Source organism: Bos grunniens, chromosome 10, assembly GCF_055505025.1.
Source record: "Bos grunniens cultivar Pamir isolate PY7600 chromosome 10, Bosgru_T2T1.0, whole genome shotgun sequence".
NCBI classification, from domain to species: domain Eukaryota; kingdom Metazoa; phylum Chordata; class Mammalia; order Artiodactyla; family Bovidae; genus Bos; species Bos grunniens.
In genome coordinates this window covers 58,847,610-58,868,290 of record NC_141174.1, presented here as the reverse complement: position 1 = coordinate 58,868,290, position 20,681 = coordinate 58,847,610, and the positions used below count along the sequence as shown (strand labels likewise).

Below are 20,681 nucleotides of genomic sequence, written 5' to 3'. Positions count from 1 at the left end.
TTTTTCAGTTTATGGTTTAGCTGGTTGAATGTATATCATATTGGCAGGTGATAATTGAACTTCTTAAAAATAAGTGCTTTTTCCAAACTAACATAATGTAAAGCTTTATAGCTTTCAACTATCTTCATGAGAGAGCATTAACTATTCACTTCAGTTCAGTTCAGTTTAGTTGCTCAGTTGTGTCCAACTCTGCGACCCCATGAATTGCAGCACTCCAGGCTTACTTGTCCATCACCAGCTCCTGGAGCTTACTCAAACTCATGTCCATTGAGTCGCTGATGCCATCCAACCATCTCATCCTCTCTTGTCCCCTTCTCCTCCTTCCTTCAATCTTTCCCAGCATTAGAGTCTTTTCCAGTGAGTCAGCACTTTGCATCAGGTGGCCAAAGTTTTGGAGTTTCAGCTTCAGCATCAGTCCTTCCAATGAATATTCAGGACTCATCTCCTTTAGGATGGACTGGTTGGATCTCCTTGCAGTCCAAGGGACTCTCAAAAGTCTTTTACAACACCACAGTTCAAAAGCATCAATTCTTCAGCACTCAGCTTTCTTTATAGTCCAACTCTCATATCTATACATGACTACTGGAAAAACCATGCCTTTCACTAGACGGACCTTTGTTGGCAAAGTAATGTCTCTGGTCTTTAGTATGCTATCTAAGTAGGGAAGCCCATTAACTATTCAGGCTTGCCTCTAACTTTTGTTTCAGAGTTGGGAGATTTAACCAGTTTTAAATACGCAAAATCTACTGCACCTCAGAATATAACTATGACATTATATTCAAGATTCTAACATCTGAGAAAAGGTGTTAGAAGGTTAAAAGGGGCTTCCCAGGCAGCACTAGTGGTAAAGAACCCACCTGCCAATGCGGGAGATATAAGAGGCACTGGTTTGATCCCTGGGTAGGCAAAATCCCCTGGAGAAGGGCATGGCAACCCACTGTGGTGTTCTTGCCTGGAGAATCCCCGGCTACAGTCCATAGGGTCACAAAGAGTTGGATACGACTGAAGTGACTTAGCATAGCATAGAAGGTTAAAAAAAAAATGGATGTAAATGTAGCAAATAGTCTTACCAGAGTTCTCAGTAACACACGAATTTAGAATATTGTCAGATATGAAAGTATAATAAAAACATTAAAACTCTGAAATCTCAGATTTAAAAAGTAGAAAATATCATTATTGATTTAATATGTACCCATGATTTTCTTGTATCTTACAGGAAAAAAAAGGATGCAGAAAGGCAAAGCTATTTTAAGTAAAAAGCTTTCTAATACTGAAATTTATCTTTCATTCTTTAGTGCTGAATTGTTTCTTATGGAAGAAAGATACGCTTTTTCATATAATTTTATTCCTACAGGATAAAAGGGAAATTGAAGCTTCTCTGACCCTTGGATTGACCATGCGGGGAATACAGATTTTTCAGGTTAGTTAATGGGGAATAGGTGTCAAATGGTATCTATCCACTGTGTCTTTACTCTGACAGTGTGCCTGCCTGGTCCTGTGCTATGTCCACTGGTCGTATTTCCAGCCATTGATTGGTTACTACTTCTTATTTGCCCAGCACAGATGTGGATAATGTGGGATAGACAAAGTGAAACAGTCTGATCCTTGACATCAGTAAGTCCTCTAGAACAGGAAACAGCAAACCAAAGATTGGCCCACATTTATCACTCATAGATCATTAATATCCAGACATTTTTCTCTGTGTGTCATTAATTTTTAGCATTCTTTTTTTTTTTTATCATCTGGTGCATCTGTAACTATAGAAAGAAAAATGACTTTGTGATAAAGTATCTGACCCAGACGTTTTAATTTCCGTTACAATTTCTGATAAAACTCATCTGTTGAGTAAGCGGTTCCTGTCATCCTTCTGCAGGTGGGATGGTGTTATCATCCCGCCATCAACAGGGGAAAGAGGAGGTCTGTGAGGCCTGGGAGGGTGCCTTATCTTTGGTATAGGCAAAACACCCAGTTATGAACGTCTGAGTGCCTTATCTCATCTCTCGAATGCCTGAGTCTTCTGGACTTTTTATTTAAATTTAGAGATGGGCCAGAAGGGAACAGATTACCTTGAAAGGCAACGTCGTCACTGAGGAACCCAAAGTGGCAGAGTTGTATCATTTCTCTTTTAATTACTGTCTGCATGTCTCTAAAGAGAGTTGGGGACCTCTTTCAGATTTTAATTACTGTATGTATTTTAGTTTTCTGGGAAAGAAGTTAGAGCTATTTTAGAGTATCTGTCAGTTTCCTCGGTAACTCTATGTGCATAACTTAGAGTTATAAGTAACTCATCATTCTTTCCACAGAATTTAGACGAAGAGAAACAATTACTTTATGATTTCCCTTGGACCAATGTTGGAAAGTTGGTGTTTGTGGTAAGTTTAAAATAACTGACTAAAATACTCATCTGTTTGTTTTTGTGGATTTTTGTTTTTTAAACAAAATATTGTTTCAGGCACAAAACTTGATGTTTTCTCAAAATTGAAGATGAAAATAGTTAGCTTTCTTAGATTCCTATGCATGCACTGTAATTATAATCCTTGCCACTTTTCAGTAGTGAACCTGAAATCACAGAGTCTTACAGCAAAAGAAATCACCAATTTTAATTTGTGTGTCTGGTCCCCACCACTCTACCCTAGTTGCAGAAAAAATGTGATGGGAAAAGTTCAAGATGAATTCATCAAACAGAATTATTTTAAAAAATGTACAGCAAAGGGATTAGAAAACAGAAAGCTGTAATCAGAGGGTAAATTATTCTTAGCTTGGGGGTTGGCCCGTTCTTTTGGAAGTTAACTTCTCTTGAATAGAGAATAAAGAGTGATATAAAAAGATGTTTCTATTAATATCTGTCTGTTGAAAATCATCATTATAAGGAAAGGGCTACAACTCTTAACAGGAAAAGTACTTTTGTTTTTAGAGTATTGAGAACAATACACTTTCTTTGGTCAGAGCAAATTCTTATTTTTTCCCAGCTGTTTCACTCTTTTGCCAGCTGTATCCATTTTGAGGAAGAGTTCAAAGAATTACAGTTAATTATATGTCTTTCTAGTGGTCATTAAAATTCATAATTTTGCTTTGTTCCTAAATTACTGGAAGAAATACACAAAAAGAGGAGGAAGATAAGGATTAAGACACATGCTTCTTTCCAGCAGGAAGATGGCCTATATAAATAAAGAGCTCTATTGCCAGATCGCATTTGGGCACTGATCCCACACTGCCCTGTGAGTTAAAAGACCTGTTTCTGACTTTAATTCCTTGGGCACAGTTCAATCTGATTTCACTTTACTCATACATTAAATGGGGCCTGAGCTGCCTCCTCCTCACTGGCTCTTTCTCCTTCAAGCTTTTTGTGAAAGGAGTGGAGTTATTTGTAAATGAGAAAATTATTAACCGACTTGCCCCCTTCATGTCTCCAATTAAGTAGTAATAAAATACATTTATAGAAATTGAATTTTTAAGGGTCCTGCACCAAGTGGTTCCTGAATCTAGTTGTGCATCACCTTCTTCTGAGGAGCTTGTTGAGATTTCTGGGCCTCACCCAGGAGATTTTTGATTCAGCAAGTCTGGGGCAGAGACTAGGAATCTGTTTTGGCAAACTTCCCAGATGATTCTTTTTGCAGCCAGCCCAGCCCTGCCTAGTTGTATGACTCTGGGCATATCACTTAACATTTCTGTGCCTTGGTTTCTTCCTTACAAAATGGGGAATAATGGACCACCCCCTTGGGCTTCCTTAGTGGCTTAGATGGTAAAGAATCTGCCCACAGTGCAGGAGACCTGGGTGCTATCCCTTGGTCCAGAAGATCCCCTAGAGAAGGGAATGGCTACCCACTTCACTATTCTTGTCTGGAGAATTCTGTGGACAGAGGAGCCTGGTGGGCTGCAGTCAGTGGGGTTGCAAAGAGTCGGACATGACTGAGTGACGAACACTTTCACTGGCCATAGACTTGTGAGGACTGAGTAAGTTAATACATGTTTAGTGCTCATGAAGTGTAAGTTACAAGCATTCTATCATAGCATTGAGATCTGGTGGTGGTTCCTTTTAAAATGGAAAGTCAAGAGGTAAGAAATTCCATCCATGTCTGAATTGCTTTGTGCTGACTTTCAGTGTGTAGTTAAAATACACCTCCCTCTTTGCTTTACCTGTCGTCTCCAGCTGAGAATCACTGTGTCTGGAAGACTCCTTTCTGTAGTCCTGCTATCCTATTCATTGTCAAAAAAGTTAAAGGAATTCATAATATTCTGTAACTGGAAGGAACTTTGCCACACCCTCTCCCTCAATTTCGGAGAAGGCAATGGCACCCCACTCCAGTACCCTTGCCTGGAAAATCCCATGGACAGAGGAGCCTGGTAGGCTGCAGTCCATGGGGTCGCTAAGAGTCGGACACGACTGAGCAACTTCGGGTTAATGATCCCAAACCTGGTGAATGAGATTCCTCCACTGACAGAGAGATACTTACATACCACTTGCATATCTTATTTCTCCTTCCTGTCTCATCCCTCCAGCTATCCATCTGGCTTCCAAGTCCCTCTTCTATCTGACTAAAGAGTTTTTCATTTTTTTCTAACCCCCAAATAGGTATCTTGTATTGTTTACTATCGTAACTCCTTGTTTATTTCCACCCCATAATTTATCATAAGCTGTAGTTATTTTATGTGTTTATTCACCCTCTTTAGCACCAGATTGTAGCAACAGGAGGGTAGGGACTTGGTCATATATGCACTACTGTTTTCTCAGGAACTAGAAAAGTGTTTGACATCTTGTCAGCGTTCAACAAATATTTGAATGCATTACTCTTCTAGAGCTTGTGGTCTTGTTTACTGAGTTAGGGTGTTGGGATTACATTTGAGAATGCTTTCATGATGGCCTTTTCTCCATTACGTAAATAGCCTGGCCAGCCAGAGAAACCACAGATGGAACCGGAAGACCCTGGCTTGGCATTTCCCTGAATTTTTGGTAATCCTCTATCCCATGACATTTTTGAAAGGGAAGACAGTAATATACCCCTCAGGGAACTTTGGATGGAGCCTTAGGCATCTATTTCTGAGTCTGTAGTTTTCCTTACTTACTAGGAAAGAAAGTGGACCTTGACACATCAGAGACTTGTCTTCTTGACTTGTTCCTTCCCTCCACAGGGTAAGAAGTTTGAGATTCTCCCAGATGGCTTGCCTTCTGCCAGGAAGCTCATCTACTACACGGGGTGCCCCATGCGCTCCAGACATCTTCTGCAGCTCCTGAGCAACAGCCATCGCCTCTACATGAACCTGCAGCCTGTTCTGCGCCACATCCGGAAGCTGGAGGAAAACGAAGGTATTGCAAAACCTTGGCCGGGAAGCAGGTGGTACTTTTGCCACCCGTGGCCCCTTACTCGACAGCTGCCAAGAACTGGGGCTTTAGTCTCCTGAAGAGTGGGACCTGGGGACCCCCAGCCTCTCCAGGTCCCCAGCAGCGTTGCTTTTTCCATCTCAGCAGTCCTGGAAAGCCCACCCACAGGCTGGTCAGCATATCTGAGATTATCCTTGCTATTTAACTGTCCTAGCAAACAGTCTCTTTAAAGTTTCCCTGCACTCAACTTGAAAGTCCAGAAAGCCACTACGTGGAAGCACAGCTAAGGTTTATCTGCTTACCAGCTTTTATCTGCATCTCAGAGTCTTGTTTATACACTGGTCCACCTTGGGGCTGTTATGTACAGGCTCTCTGAAATTCCTTGCAGTGTGATTATTCCTTATGTTAGAGTGACAGTAAAGGTGGGCCACAGAATATCTCCAGCCTCTTGTTGACAACTAGGAAGCCCCTTGTCTGGCTCAGCAAGAAAGACCAACAAAGGAGAGAAAAGTTTACAATTGAGGATCTTGTTAGCCTGTCCTACTGGGGCACCGGGGCGGTTTGCTGAGACACAGAACAGAGCAGTGCATTTGGGGCTTCAGAGTTCTGAGCCATGAGAGGGCAAGTCTTGGTGAGGAGAGGAAGACGAGGTGGAGGCTTCTAACAGTAGACTTCAACTTCATAGTATTAACCTGATGGTTAGCTCTTTATCTCCTGTGGTTACTCTGTACAGCACACTCCAGTTTCACACCCAAAAATGCTACTTTGCATATTTGGTCTTTCAGTGTCTTCAATTTTTTTGCAAACTCATGTTATAGTAATTGTTGGTAATTTTATTAGATTTGATTTGGGGTATTTGCATAAATTAGGATTCAGATTCATATTAACTTAGGTCCATGTCGGAAACACATTTTGACCTCTCAGACGTCACATTCCCTATAGAAACAAGACAAGTACCTGTCCTCTCTTAACAAACAAAAATCCTTATAGAGGTTTAAACACAATCTGATGGATGTTTCTCAAAAGCTGCCTCTCAATTTAAATGAGGCCCAGTTTGGAGATGCCATTGTAATTTAAGTAGCAATTAGAACATGAATCATTTTCCACTGTCTGCCACCAAACTGCATTTGTCTTTGGAGAGAATTAGTCTCACTGTCTAGTGTATTGGCTTCCCCTGCTGCCAGACTGCCAGTTCTTCCCCATGATGACTTATCAGTATAACAAGTGCATGTATCTGTCTGACGCTGACATGAAGATTAGGAATTTAAATGGGCAGAAGCACCAGGAAAGCTTGTGAGAATAGGTGACTTAGGTGCAGAGCCCATCATTTGCCAAGTTGGCTTCATTCCTGAATGGCCAACTCGCAACTTTGGGAAATTCATTTATTCCAGCAGCTCTCTGCCCACAGCATTTTAGTAAATTCTTGTTTAGGTGACTGTAATGTGAGCCCCTTGTACCCTGAAAGAATTAATGAACCTCCCCTATAGGTTCTAAAGAAAAATTACAAAGAATGTTGAGTTCTTAGGGGAGGGCTTTGTTATCACGTGCATGTGAGGGCTTATGTGAATGGGGCAGTGAGATTGACAGTGATGCAGATTGGATCTTTGATGTGGGTATGCGTAGATACATTTTGCAGATATGGCTTTTTTTTTTCTTCCCTATCTTTACTTTCTTCTGCTTAGAAATCCCTGCAGATCTGAAGAAAACCTGAAACTAAGTTCTTTTGGATTAACCTTGGCCTGAATTCAGTTATTTCACCCACACTTAAGGATTGCAACATTTTAAACAACAAAAAAAAGCTATTAACATTAGCCAAAGTCACAGCGTGAAAAGAATCTGTATTTTTCTTAATTAGATTTCATCTAGTGTCACCTTGTCTGAAACACTATTTTTGCATTTTGTAGTAAAAATGATCACAAGAATCCTATTGTTTAAAAAGAGATGGATAAAAAATGCTTTCTGTCATTAAAATCTTTTTTCAACTCAGTTTTACTCGATAGCTAGGGCTTATTCTTAGGTTTTGTGTCAAGAGGGTGCATTGACTTGCATTATGGTCCAAAACAACACGAAAAGTTTGGTGTTCTGTGGGCTTTTACAACAGATGATTGCATTGTTGACACCAGTGATTACTAGAGGGTGAGCGGTTGCATTTTGTATTTCTTAAAATAAATTTCAAAATTATTTCAACATTTTCCTCATTTTGTAACTGATCGGTGTGAAACTCCTTAAATGTTTGCAGAAGGTCTAAGAGATGAAAAGCACGATGACAGGAGCAGAAGCCGGCACGTGGAGCACCAAGGCTGTGCTGACATGTTGACACGAAGTAATTCAGGCTAGGCTCTTATTAGCTAGAAGACAGGTTGGCAAAGTACTTGTTTTCTAGTAACTATGTGTGTGAGTATAGAATAACTAGTTTACTCCAAATCTGTCAGAAATTTGGGAGTAAAAGGGCTCTTTTTAAAGATACAGAAAAGTTTTTTTTTAATTATTAGAGCCGCTGTTATCAGTTGTCTTAGGGCTTAGGACTTTTTTTTTTTTTTTTTTTTTTACTTTTTACCCTTCCAAGGGCCATGTGCCTATTGCATTAAAACTACAACAAATAGAAAGCATATGGGAATTTTGCAAACCCCTTTTAGCTCTTCATCTCAACTCCTGCTTTCTTAGAAAATAGGACTCATTAGAACCCAGCCTAGCCCTAAAAAGATGGGCTGTAGATGGATGTACTTTTGTAGCAGTGATGTGTGGTTAGGCCCTGATATCTGGTTCCATTCTGCCTCACTGTGAGTATGGCTGCACACACCTCTTTGCTTCAGCTTGAGTCCTTAGAAGTAAAATAAATAGGCTGGAGCCCAGAAGTGTACACACCATCGTCTCCAAGCATTGTTGCCATTTTGCATCCTGGAGTACATATCTTCTCTTTCTGCTGATGTTCCTTTCTTCTCTGGGGAAGCCTGTGGTGATTATACTTCAGGCTGGATTCAGACATCAAGAGTACACGTATTTTTACTTAACCAAGAGACAAGACAAATCCATTAGCAGACCCTTGAGAACCCAGTCTGGTTTAGTTAACAGTTTCTGAAATAGTATCAATTCAACATTCCCCAAGTGCACTCTTCCTTTTTAACGTTGTTTTGATGTGTTATTTCTCATAAGTATTAAAAATACAAGGCTCTTTCTTTGTTTTAAATTTCTGACCTCAAGCACAAAAATAGTGTGTTTGTATCAGTTGTATTGGAGAAGGCAATGGCACCCCACTCCAGTACTCTTGCCTGGAAAATCCCATGGACGGAGGAGCCTGGTGGGCTGCAGTCCATGGGGTTGCTAAGAGTCGGACATGGCTGAGTGACTTCACTTTCACTTTTCACTTTATGCATTGGAGAAGGAAATGGCAACCCACTCTAGTGTCCTTGCCTGGAGAATCCCAGGGACGGGGGAGCCTGGTGGGCTGCCATCTATGGGGTCGCACAGAGTTGGCAACGACTGAAGTGACTTAGCATAGCATAGCATATCAGTTGTATACCTGTAGCCCAGTTGTAAGTTTGTGCCTTTATGTAATAGTTAGTTTAGCATTTGATAAAAGGGACTTTCCAGTATTGTGTCTTTGTCTGCATTAAAGATCTGTACCAACTTGTTAAATAACAGTTTTATCAGTCAGAGGCTAAGTGGGTATATATCATCAAACCAGAGTGATTACTATGTTTTCTTAATAGATCGTGAAGTCTCATTAGTTCAGCCTAAATGGAGAAAAGCAATCTTAATCTGTGAAAATCTCAGTTCTGGAATTTTTTGAAAGAAATTCTCAGAAAAATAGTTTTATTTTAAATTGTCTTCAACAGTTAGAGCTAAGTTAACAATGGACCAAACTGAACAGATGAACAAATCAAATGAAAGGCAGTTAGTATAAGTGTACTTATGAAACCATTTCTGTAGCAGAGTTTCGGAAATTATCTGTGGGGAAGAACCAGATTTTTCAAAACTTCTAATCCACCATGCACTGATACTTTTGCAAAGTTCAAAGTCTCATTAGTGGATGTCCTGGCAATATCAGATCGCTCTGAAAGTTTCTAAATGTTTATTCTCAATTCCTAAACTTATTCCATTGTGGACAAATAACAGTTTTCAGACAAGAAGTGGTCTTTTCATCCACATTGAGTAGCATTCTTCTGCAGTGTTTGAAACTTTAAAAGTCTTCAAGTAGTCAAATACCTGCCTCAGATCTATTGTACTGGGTTTTATTCATTTTGCAGTCTTCTTACATAGAGTTCCTATCAGAATTATCAGCACTTTCCAGTCACTCACTTCTGAATGTGAAATTGTACTCGTTCGTGGTCTGATGCCTGCCCTGGGCTAACCAGCCATTCCTCCTGCCTTGGTTGACTGTAATGACGAGCTGTGTTCCTCACCACACAGAGAAGAAGCAGTACCGGGAGTCTTACATCAGCGACAACCTGGACCTCGACATGGACCAGCTGGAGAAGCGGTCACGGGCCAGCGGGAGCAGTGCCGGCAGCATGAAGCACAAGCGCCTGTCCCGTCACTCGACCGCCAGCCACAGCAGCTCCCACACCTCGGGCATCGAGGCCGACACCAAGGCCCGGGATGCGGGCCCTGAGGACGCCTACCCTGGCAGTGCCATCCACCACAAGCTGAAAACCTGCAGCTCCATGACCAGCCACGGCAGCTCCCACACCTCCGGGGTGGAGAGTGGCGGCAAGGACCGGCTGGAGGAGGATTCGCAGGATGATGGTAACCTGCCCCCCAGGCCCTCCAAGCTAACGGTGCTGACCCATCGTCAGGGCCCCTTCTGCTTTTTCTTTCCCAGTGCTTCCCCAGTGTTGGTTCCATAGGATTGATGTCGTAATAGAGAAGAGAGCAACACAGCATTGGCTGCTTCACCCTGGGTTAAGGAGATAAGATGAGATCTATAGCCTGTATCAGCATTTGGGTGCATCTTTTTTATTGTTTTTCTGTTTCAAATAATTGCTGTAGCATTCAAGTTTGGGGGAAAGATATACTGATTCCATTGAGGAAAACTGAAAAACATATGTGTGCTTACTATAGAATTCATGTGGATCTCAAATCTCATTGTTAAATGCTCCAAGAGATGGCAGATGTGGGAGACGGAGAGCTTCATGCACTATTCATTCTGTCTTTGTCAACAGTCTGCTTTGGCATGAGCCAAACGACCCATCAGCCTCCGCTGGCCCTTTGTCATCACAGCATGCTAGTACAGTTTTTCTTAAAGAGAAAGAATAATTGATAGTCAGATCATGGCATTAGCAGACATGTAGATAACACAACAGTCCTGAGAAAAAGAGAAGCAGGATCTAGTCGAGAATTGTCACTGGAATTTCCTATTGTAGAGTCTCATTAGCAAATTTATTTTTACATGTAAATAATTGCATAACCTCCCTCAAGGTGTGGCTGTGAATGGTAACCATTTCCTTTGTGTCACTAAATGTCTTTCCCTTCTTCAGAAATAGAGATGTTGGTTGATGACCCCAGAGACCTGGAACAGATGAATGAAGAGTCCTTGGAAGTCAGCCCAGACATGTGCATCTATATCACAGAGGACATGCTCCTGTCACGGAAGCTGAACGGACACTCTGGTGAGCTCCCGCAGAAGGGACCTCTCCTTACCCAGGGAGTGGTCCTGGACTGGGAAGCAGGCGACCAGGAAAATAGAAGGGTTGGGTTGGGGGCTGCACATCAGTGTCACAGACTGTGGGACCGAGTGCCTTCTGTGGAGGGAAAGGAAAGGGAAGCTGGAGAAGCACTCAGCACTGGAATTAGCATCCTCTACCTCAGGCTTTGGACAAAGCTGTGTAATTGGGTTTTATCTTTCCCTCTTTGCTCTTTTAAATGATAATCAGAGAGTTATGTGATTTATCTGTTAAGAGGCTTGGAGACCCTTCAAACTGGCCTCCTCCTTTCCATAGACAAGAAAACCCATGGATTAGAGAGGACAAATGCTGGGTGGAGAAAAGCAGCAGTCAGCTCTCCAGGTTTACTTTGTTTTGGTTTCCCCCATTCTATTTTATACGGACTTCCCAGGTGGCACAGTTGGTAAAGATCTGCCTGCCAGTGCAGGAGACATAAGAGATGTGGGTCCGATCCATGGGTCAGGAAGATCCCCTGGAAGAGGAAATAGCAACCCGCTCCATTACTCTTACCTGGAAAATCTCATGGACAGAGGAGCCTGGCAGGCTTCAGTCTATGGAGGTCACAGAAGAGTTGGACACAACTGAGCGTGCACACACACACACACTATATCATATAGAATGTAGGAATCTGGAGAAAAAGCGTTAAAAAAAGGTTGGCGTAAAAAAACTCTTAAATTCTATGTTTGATGACATCTTTAAATGTATTCACTATAACCCTTTTATAGAGTTATATAATAATATATATATTTCTCTCAAATGAAAGTTGTCATCTTATAAAAAAAAAAGTAGTTTTTTTTTAAAAAAAAAAAACCTCAGACTTGTAATTGCTTTTGTCACATGTCATGAATTAGTCTCTGTTCTATAAAGAAAATGCCTTAGGAGCCAGCTATCGAAATGACTTCAGTGCTAAGTGTCTTGCCGCTGAAAGCACTGCTTCAGTGAGAGATCCTCCTTCAACTGGAGTGACCTGGCATTGGCCTGTCATGACCCACAACCTCTGATTGTGATCCTCTGCCACGCATCAGGGGCAGGGAATTAGTGATGAAAAGGTTAACAGACACAGTCTTTGTCATTCTGGCAGCTCTCTAAAGAGTAAGAGGAACCTTTGATGACAGAATTCCACTTGCTAACCTAGCAGAACCATGGCCTTCAGAAGCTTAGCCAGAAACAGACCTGCCCATGATTGCTGAGAATCACTCTGAGCAACAAAGACCCAAGAGGCTGATTGCTCTAGTCTTGTACCAAACTTTGCCCCTTTTTGTCCATTTACTTTATTATGTTTAATTTTTTTCCTTAAAAATGTTTTAATATATATATGCATATTATAGCTGTATAGAGAGCATGTCATCACTCACTCTGTGTGTGTGTTTGTGTAAAGAAAATTGTCTAAAGTGGGCCTCTGGGAAGGAGAGATGAGGCAAGCAGACTTTTACTTTCTATTTTTTTTATTTCTGTTTGATTTTTATAAATTAATTTTGTAATTTTAAATAGAAATTAAATTTGTTTAAAATTTAAATAAGATGGCTTTTGAAAAGATTTATATATAAAAAATGTGTATTGAAATGTCAAATATAATAGCAAAAAGAAAAAAGAAACTAAAGTTTAACAATGAGTAAAGTTATGTTCTGTTCATTAAAGTGGAATATTATATAGCCATTCAATAATGAGATTTTCTTTCAGAGGATACTTAATAATATAAGAAACATAGGTAAGAAAAACAGTATAAATTGTTTAAATAGCATGATCTCAAATTATAAAAATGTTTATACATATATGATAAAAATATTAGTAACCTTTTTGCTGGATAATGGGGTTATGGATGTTTTTATTTTCTTCCTTGCCTCATCCTAGTTTGCCCAAATCTCTATAATCTGAGCCTTTAAACATTGTTTTAAATACACAGAGCTAAGATTGAGTGGTGATGGAGTGTACTGCTCTATCCTTCACTCTTGTGGAAGTTGGCAGGAGCTAGTTCAATGTTCTGATCATCAGGCTTGATGCTGAGTTTTCTAGTGCTGGTTCTGGGTTTCAGAGCAGGTGATTTACAGGCAACCAGGGCACATTTGGGCTCCCCTCGTAGCTCAAACAGTAAAGAATCCACCTGTATATGCAGGAGACCTGTGTTCAATCTCTGCATTAGGAAGATCCCCTGGAGAAGGAAATGGCTACCTGTTCCAGTATTCTTGCCTGGAGAATTCCATGGACAGAGGAACCTAGCAGGCTATCGTGCATGGGGTCGCAAAGAGTCAGACACGACTGAGTGACTAACACACACACGGGCAGTTTACAAGGAAATCCAAAAGGAAGCATACCAAGTGCCAGCCAGTGCCCTAGTCCGCATCTTCTTCCTGTGAAGATTCACTCAGAAGTTTAATGCTGGGACTTCCCTGGTGGTCCAGTGGTTAAGAACCCGCCGATTGACACGAGTTATATCCCTGGTCTGGGAACTAAGAGCCCACATGCCGCAGGGCAGCTAAGCCTGTGCACCGTAGAGCCCGTTCTGTGCAACAAGAAAAACTACTGCAGTGAGAAGCCCACACACCACAACTTGACAATACCCCCTCTCTACACAACTAGAGAAACCCTGCACAAAATAGCAAAGACCCAGCACAGCCAAAAATAAGTAAATTTTTTTTTTAAGTTTAATGCTTTTTAAAAGATTATGAGCTTTCTAGAGAAAGATCTTCTGCTCAGGCAGTTGGTACCAACCCCAAAAACATGACTGTCATCTGAGAATAAACTGTCTACATATAAGCCAAGGAATGTACATATATCATTTTTTAATTGAACTAATCATCAAACACTTAATACATGCCAGACACTGAATTATCATGAGACCCTTTTAAAGAGATAGAATACAAAAAGTCATTTCTATGGATTACTAGCAGTGGCTGAATAAAAATCATATTACTTACCCAAGGTTCTTTTCTTTATCAGGTGGAAATGTACTTAAGCCATTTAGCCTTAAGGCTCTGGGGCTTGACCTTCACTTGCTCCATCTGTTTGCAAGAAACATGAGTGGTTTTCACTTACATCGCCAGTTCTTGTTGACAGTTTTACCTCCTTAAACATTTTTTCTGGATGCTTTATTCCTATGCCACAGTCCCTTAGGAAAGTTTTAGCCCTGGATTTCTGTTTCTAAAATACCATCAGGCCCCCTGAGCCCTCAGTGACAAGGGGCTCTGGTGATCTCAGAGGTCCAGAGCTGACTTCTTACTGTAGCCTCCCATTTTTGGTGTCAGGCCAGTAAAACCTGACGCAGGAGGCCTGTGCAGTGGCCCCATCTTCCCAGAGGAACCTCTGGAACGGAGTGTGTTCCATATGCAGGCCCTGGACCTTGCCCTTGGTGGGCATTTGCTCTTCAGTTGGATGGGTGCTGTGCTCAACCACATTTGTAAGAGGACACTGGCCAGGACACACAGTCCTTACTTGCCTGGACCCAGTTTCTGCCCATTTACCCACTGCTCATTTAAGCAGAACCAAACCTAGAGGCTGTGTCACTGTTCAGAGAGTTATATTCAAAGTCAGTGTTGTATGGAGAGTAGGGGAGCTTTAGTGATACAGTAAAGAAACCACTTTCACCTCCGGCCTTTGTTTTTGTTTCTAACTGCATCCTAAACAGCTTAATTAGAAGTTTGTTTTAGAGAATGCAGTTTTAACCTCCATGCCATGCTCTAACCCCTCATGGATCTCACCACTCCCTGCAACACAAGGAGTGGTTGTGATCCATGCCTGTCGTCAGCCACCAAAGGGCCACAGGGAGGGAGATTCATCAGCACTGGCTAATATTTGCACTTTAGTTCTTGGTAGTAGGGTCGCTCAGCGGTAAGGAATCTGCCTACATTGCAGAAGACGCAGAAGACCCCGTTCAATCCCTGTGTCGGGAAGATCCCCTGGAGAAGGGCACAGCAACCCACTCCAGTATTCTTGCCTGGAGAATCCCCATGGACAGAGGAGCCTGGCGGGCTACAGTCCATAGGGTCACAAAGAGCCAGACGTGACTGAAGTGACTGAGCACAAGCACACAGTAGTTCATGTCAGATGCGTGGCAAGAAGGATGAATAATTTGAGGTCTTCACTGGTTTTTCCTCTGTGTTTTACTTTAGGATTGATTGTGAAAGAAATCGGTTCTTCCACCTCCAGCTCCTCAGAAACGGTAGTCAAACTGCGTGGCCAGAGCACCGATTCTCTTCCACAGGTACGGGAGGAGTTGAAAAACTTAAATCAGGAGCTGAAGTTATAGACAGTTTTAAATAGGGGCTTGCATTTATAATTATGTAAATGAGCAGAAATTTAAAACCTTCAGGAAATGATTCCTAGTAGATACATACTTTCCAGTTTTAGTCTGAATTTATTTCCATTTATTTGCTAGTTCCATTTCTCTTTGGGATTTTTATTTGGATGAACTGTGTACTTTGTTTCATACTTCATATGGGTGAGAAGCCTCTGGTCTTTAGGTTTCAGGTTAACTCTGTGTGTGTGTGTGTGTGTGTGTGTGTGTGTGTGTGTGTGTGTTGATCTCAACAACTGGGAGAGTAATTTTCTTGTCAGGTATGTTGTGACAGAAGTGTTTCCACACTCTTAATTATTCTATTCAGTTTGAATTTTCAAACTGTGCTAAGCTAGTGTGTTTGATAACCCATAATCACTGGTTAGACGATTAAGCTATCAGAAGATACAGACAAATTAAAATACTCTGAAACTCATTGTTGCAGGATTTGGATGGAATCTACAACTGATACTCACTTCTGACTTCTGACCACTCTCTTTCTCTCTCCTTATATGCTGTCTGTCTTGGGTGCTCTGTGGGTCTCTTGTTTTCTTCACTCTATTATCTTCCCTCTTTTTTCTTTCTTTCTCTTGTATCTGACAGTCTTTGCCTTTTATATTTTTCTCTTTCTTCCCTTATTAACTTTTGTCTTTTTTTTTCCTTCCATTTCAGTAGCCATAATATGAAAGTGACATTTTATGAAATATTCTTCTAGCACTTCCAATAAGTGGTATTTGTAGCTGTACATGTAGCATGATGATTAGGAGTACAAGCTCCAGGGTCAAACTGCCTCAGTTTGCACCCCACCCCTGCCACTCGATGTTTGCTCTTAACTGTACATGAACATTTGTGGGGTACAGCTAAGGATCAGATTCTACACTCAGGAGATGGGGAGATGGGTGCCTGCCTTGATGCTTTGTGGCGATGACCTGATGAATTCTGTGTGAAAGTCTTGGTGGATCCTCAGAAGACACCATCAGTACGAGGATCATCATCTTTGGGGGGCTCTCAGATATGGCAATTCCAAGTAAAATGTTGTTGAGCTCAGACTCTGTTCTCTTCTGCTGGTAGCAAAAGTGATATCTTATTCTAACAAAGCTAGCCTTTGTGGTTTCAGCAGCAAAAGTAGGTTAGAGCTGTAATGGCTCGTTTCCATAAGTAACCCATTAAGGATTTTCTATTCATGTAATTATTGGAACCATTTTTTAACCTGCTTATATTTGCAGCCAGTACCACCTCTTGGGATAATGAGTTTGGAAAGTCTGTAACCTGCTGTGTGCAGCATTTGGTAGAGTACAGCCTCTTGCACTGTTTAGGAGCCACCTCTTCATCCTGGGGCTGCCTCCCAACCTTTTCTACACCAAGAACACTTCATGTTATTTTTCTACCCAAGAATTCTAGTTTTTTAAAAAAATAGTGTTTTAAATTGTGTTTCTTGCATAATAATTGGTTTGTTTTCCCATCTCGTATTAAAAGAATAACAGACCTCATCACAAGAGTGTTGCTATGCCTAATTGCCATAGCCTCATGGAAAAGCAAAGAAACAGTACCTTTACCCGTGCAACCTGATTTTAGGAGAACTGCTCGGTTTCTGAGATGCTGGAGACAGTTGGATTCATGTTGCATTGACTTCTCTGAGCCTTGGGTTATTCTTCTAGGGAGTGGGTGGGGAAGGTCACTGAGTTCCTAGGGCCTAGCACATGATAATGGAGAAGGCAATGGCACTCCACCCCAGTACTCTTGCCTGGAAAATCCCATGGATGGAGGAGCCTGGTGGGCTGCAGTCCATGGGGTTGCTAAGAGTCGGACACGACTGAGCACCTTCACTTTCACTTTTCACTTTCATGCATTGGAGAAGGAAATGGCAACCCACTCCAGTGTTCTTGCCTGGAGAATCCCAGGGACGGGGGAGCCTGGTGGGCTGCCAGTCTATGGGGTCGCACAGAGTCGGACACGACTGAAGCAACTTAGCAGCAGCAGCACATAATAATGGCTCAGGAGATGTTAGCTACTATTATTGGTGGTGGTAGCATTTTTTCCTCACAGGGCTTCAGGGCCCAGAAACCACAGATTGGAAGCCACCCTCTAACAGCTAAGGATTCCTTAACATTTTCTGATTTGGCATCTTTTCTCTGTGCAGTACACAGAGTGATGAACTTTCACATTAGTCTATACTCTTAAAGTCGTTTCAACCTTCCCTTGTTTTGTAGACAATATGTCGAAAACCAAAGACCTCCACCGATCGACATAGCTTGAGCCTTGATGACATCAGACTTTACCAGAAGGACTTCTTGCGCATTGCAGGACTGTGTCAGGACACTGCTCAGAGTTACACCTTTGGGTGTGGCCATGAACTGGATGAGGAAGGCCTCTATTGCAGCAGCTGCTTGGCTCAGCAGTGTGTCAACATCCAAGATGCTTTTCCAGTCAAAAGAACCAGCAAATACTTCTCTCTGGATCTCACCCACGATGAAGTTCCAGAGTTTGTTGTTTAAAGGACCTCTGCGTGCAGCTGTCCAGACAGCCTGCTGCTTGCTAGAGGCTGTGAAAGCCATGGGTTCTTTCTTTACCTATTACTTGTGCCATATTTTCTTCACCCCAGACATATCTCTTTCTTTATAATAGTTGTGATGGAAATAAAAGCCGTGGGACAGTTGCACTTTAAGTATTAACACAGGAGGAAAAGGACTACAGAGAATGTACAGCAAGACAAGTGCCCGGAAGTTCACTGATCCTTTGAAAGGAAATGTGCTTTACTGGTTACCAAACCTTCAGGATATCAGACTGCGGTGTGTGTGTTCATTGTTTTGTTTTCCAGTTCAATTACGTGTAACATCACTTTTTTTTTTATCATGTGAAAGATGTTGTTGTGTTTCTTTGTTTGCTTGTATGTTTTTTTCTACCACTCCCTCATGAAATGCTGGTGGTTTGAGGGAGGAGAGAGAGAAGAAGCTCTCATCTTTTTAAGAGAGGGACAGTTGCCCAGTCATAGCCATTGCCACCCCTCTGAGGCTGTCCCAAAGTGAACAGGAATGAAGCGGTTGAATCACGTGGTTCCAGCATGCCAAAGATGCGTCATCACAGAAGTGCAGCCCAAGGTCAACAAGATGTGAATCAAGCAATAACCAAAAGATGGTGTGGTGAGGCCTGTGACTGCTTCACACTGGTCAGTGCCGTGTCCTTCTCCTGCTCTTCCAGAAAGCTCTAGGATTCAGCCGAGTCCTTTGTCCAAGTAACAGATCGGTTCATGCCATAATGAATTTTGTGGAGTTTCCAAAACCAGTTTCTGTTAAAACTGTAGAAATGTCTTAGAATATGTTTATACCTGGTGGTTTGTTTTTTTTAATCAAGAATAAATTATGGTAATGTTGGTTTCTGCTTAACCAAAATACCCCAACTATACATATATGTTATACATATATAAATACATAAGATTGTGTGTTTATGTGTGTCTGAAGCTTACCACCTTTTCATCTATGAAAGATAGACAGCTCCCATGTCTATCTTACATACATGGTCTTTCTTGTTTGGTGCAGAGGATAATGATGTTTGGTGTCACTGAATGAATGATGCCTACAGACAATCAGTTGATAGATACACAGTCAAGAATGACTGTTTTCTCATGTGTCTTTTGCCATAGTTCTCAACCCTCGTTGTATCATGGAATTATCTGGGGATCTTTGAAAAAACTAACAATGTCTGGGTACCACCTCAGATGAATTAAATCAGTATCTTGTGGTGAGACCCAGGTGAAAATTGCCTTTTCTTTTCAAGTTTCCAGATGGAGCTAGATGTAACAGGATTGAAAACCACCAATCCCGAGGATGTCTTTTTCATTAACTTTGACGTATATAGAAAGTGTTAGTGTTTGAGAAAAGGCCATTTTTAGGACAGTTACTGCCACTGCTGTTAGGATATATAATAAAATCAAGTCAGGAGAGTGAACTTACTCACCTTCAGATGTACAGTAACAGTGTTGCTCGCACTTCAGGAAAGTACTTTAGCACAATGTCTTTCTACAAGATGTTTTTAATGATTTCATATATTTACAACATTTGTTTACCATATTTTGATATACCATTTTTTCTATCTACCAAGTTTTATTAAAAAAACTATATTATTTTCTAAAGAAACAGTCATATTTTTATACAAAATTACGTTTTCAGGTAACAGAGAAATAGTCTTAGGGTACAGCAGAACCTACAGTGTTCCCCGTGGATGGGGGTCAGTATTATAAACACGTGGCGAGTGAGAACAAGCGCTACCTGTGTTGCCCCTCACATTCCGCCCCCGCCGTGGATATGAAAGGGCAGTGGGTACACACAGGCCGGTCAACTTGGTTTAACTTGACACTTTAAAAGGAAAAAAATGCTAGAGTGCTATAGTCAGGAAATTATTTTGCTTTTATCAAATGTTTGAAAGAACCAAAGTTTCAGATATCAGAATGTATTAAAGTATCTCAATCTTTGTATATAAAAGGATGAAAGTATGAAAGGATCATCTAATGACTGTTACTTATAAGTCATTAAATAATCCACCATTTCTTATAGATGCTTAAGAGACAAATTCTGATGAAGTTTGACCCTAAAAAGCCCAGATCATAAATGTGGTGTATTTCCTTTAGCTCTTAGTGTTTCTTGTTTAAACATCAAAAAATACATATTTAATTAAGTACATAATGCTTTATACTTTTATTTTCTCTCTACTTCAAACAGAATCAGGTCTTTAGGGTTTTGCCAGCATCGTTAGTGGTTTTGCACACCCTCTTTCTAATTGGATTTATGAACAGTCTTGTGGGTTTTCAAAAATGAGACATGCTAAGGACATATTTTTGCTTTTTGATCCACTGCGGCAGAATTATATATATGTATATGAAAATCCCTTTTGAATATCTACATTTTTGTATTTGGAAATTGTTTTAAAAAATAAAGGAAAAGTATAAACCTGATATTTATTCTGCATTTGTTAATATCCATTGCTAGTCAGTATACCAGTTTGGTATATATTGCCTCTACACGTCTGCATTTGTATTTGCAACAATGAACTTTATATCTGCATAAATTGTAAATAATCCTTTCTGTGAAAGGATCATCATGTTAAGATGATACCAAAAGTGTGTTTAAAAAACTGCATTATTTTGTAATTATTCTTATAAGGATTTCATGGTAAGATTAGCAGTCAATAAAGTTACTTTTTATTTGTCTTTGAAGTGCCTTTTTAAAAATTATTATTAGAGTTCTCCATGATGCAAGAGTGACTGTTCTCTTTATGTTCTTCTTTCCTATAATAGAGCACATTTAAGGACAACCTGATAGAATTCTGAGCAAAGTAGCCCTTGTGTTGATGCTAATAGCTGATGCCAAGCCCTGCCGCGTGCCAGAGCCTGCTCCACGTGTGTCAGAAGCTCGTGTGTTAACTATTGAATCCT

At 41.0% G+C, this 20,681-nt stretch overlaps 1 protein-coding gene across 7 annotated transcripts in view; it reads left to right on the top strand.

Moving 5' to 3' along the window:
- The window catches only part of FRMD6 (FERM domain containing 6), a 267,317-nt gene extending 246,855 nt beyond the window's left edge, over window positions 1–20,462 (top strand). For all 7 annotated transcript variants that reach the window (XM_086321532.1, XM_086321534.1, XM_086321531.1 and 4 more), the window contains 7 exons: window positions 1,355–1,420; window positions 2,304–2,372; window positions 5,131–5,305; window positions 9,731–10,066; window positions 10,798–10,929; window positions 15,090–15,181; window positions 17,464–20,462. In XM_086321532.1, the coding sequence (XP_086177658.1) occupies window positions 1,355–1,420; window positions 2,304–2,372; window positions 5,131–5,305; window positions 9,731–10,066; window positions 10,798–10,929; window positions 15,090–15,181; window positions 17,464–17,748 (1,155 nt within the window). In that variant the 3' untranslated portion in view covers window positions 17,749–20,462. The remainder of the gene's footprint in view (window positions 1–1,354; window positions 1,421–2,303; window positions 2,373–5,130; window positions 5,306–9,730; window positions 10,067–10,797; window positions 10,930–15,089; window positions 15,182–17,463) is intronic.
- The last annotated feature ends 219 nt before the right edge of the window (window positions 20,463–20,681 follow it).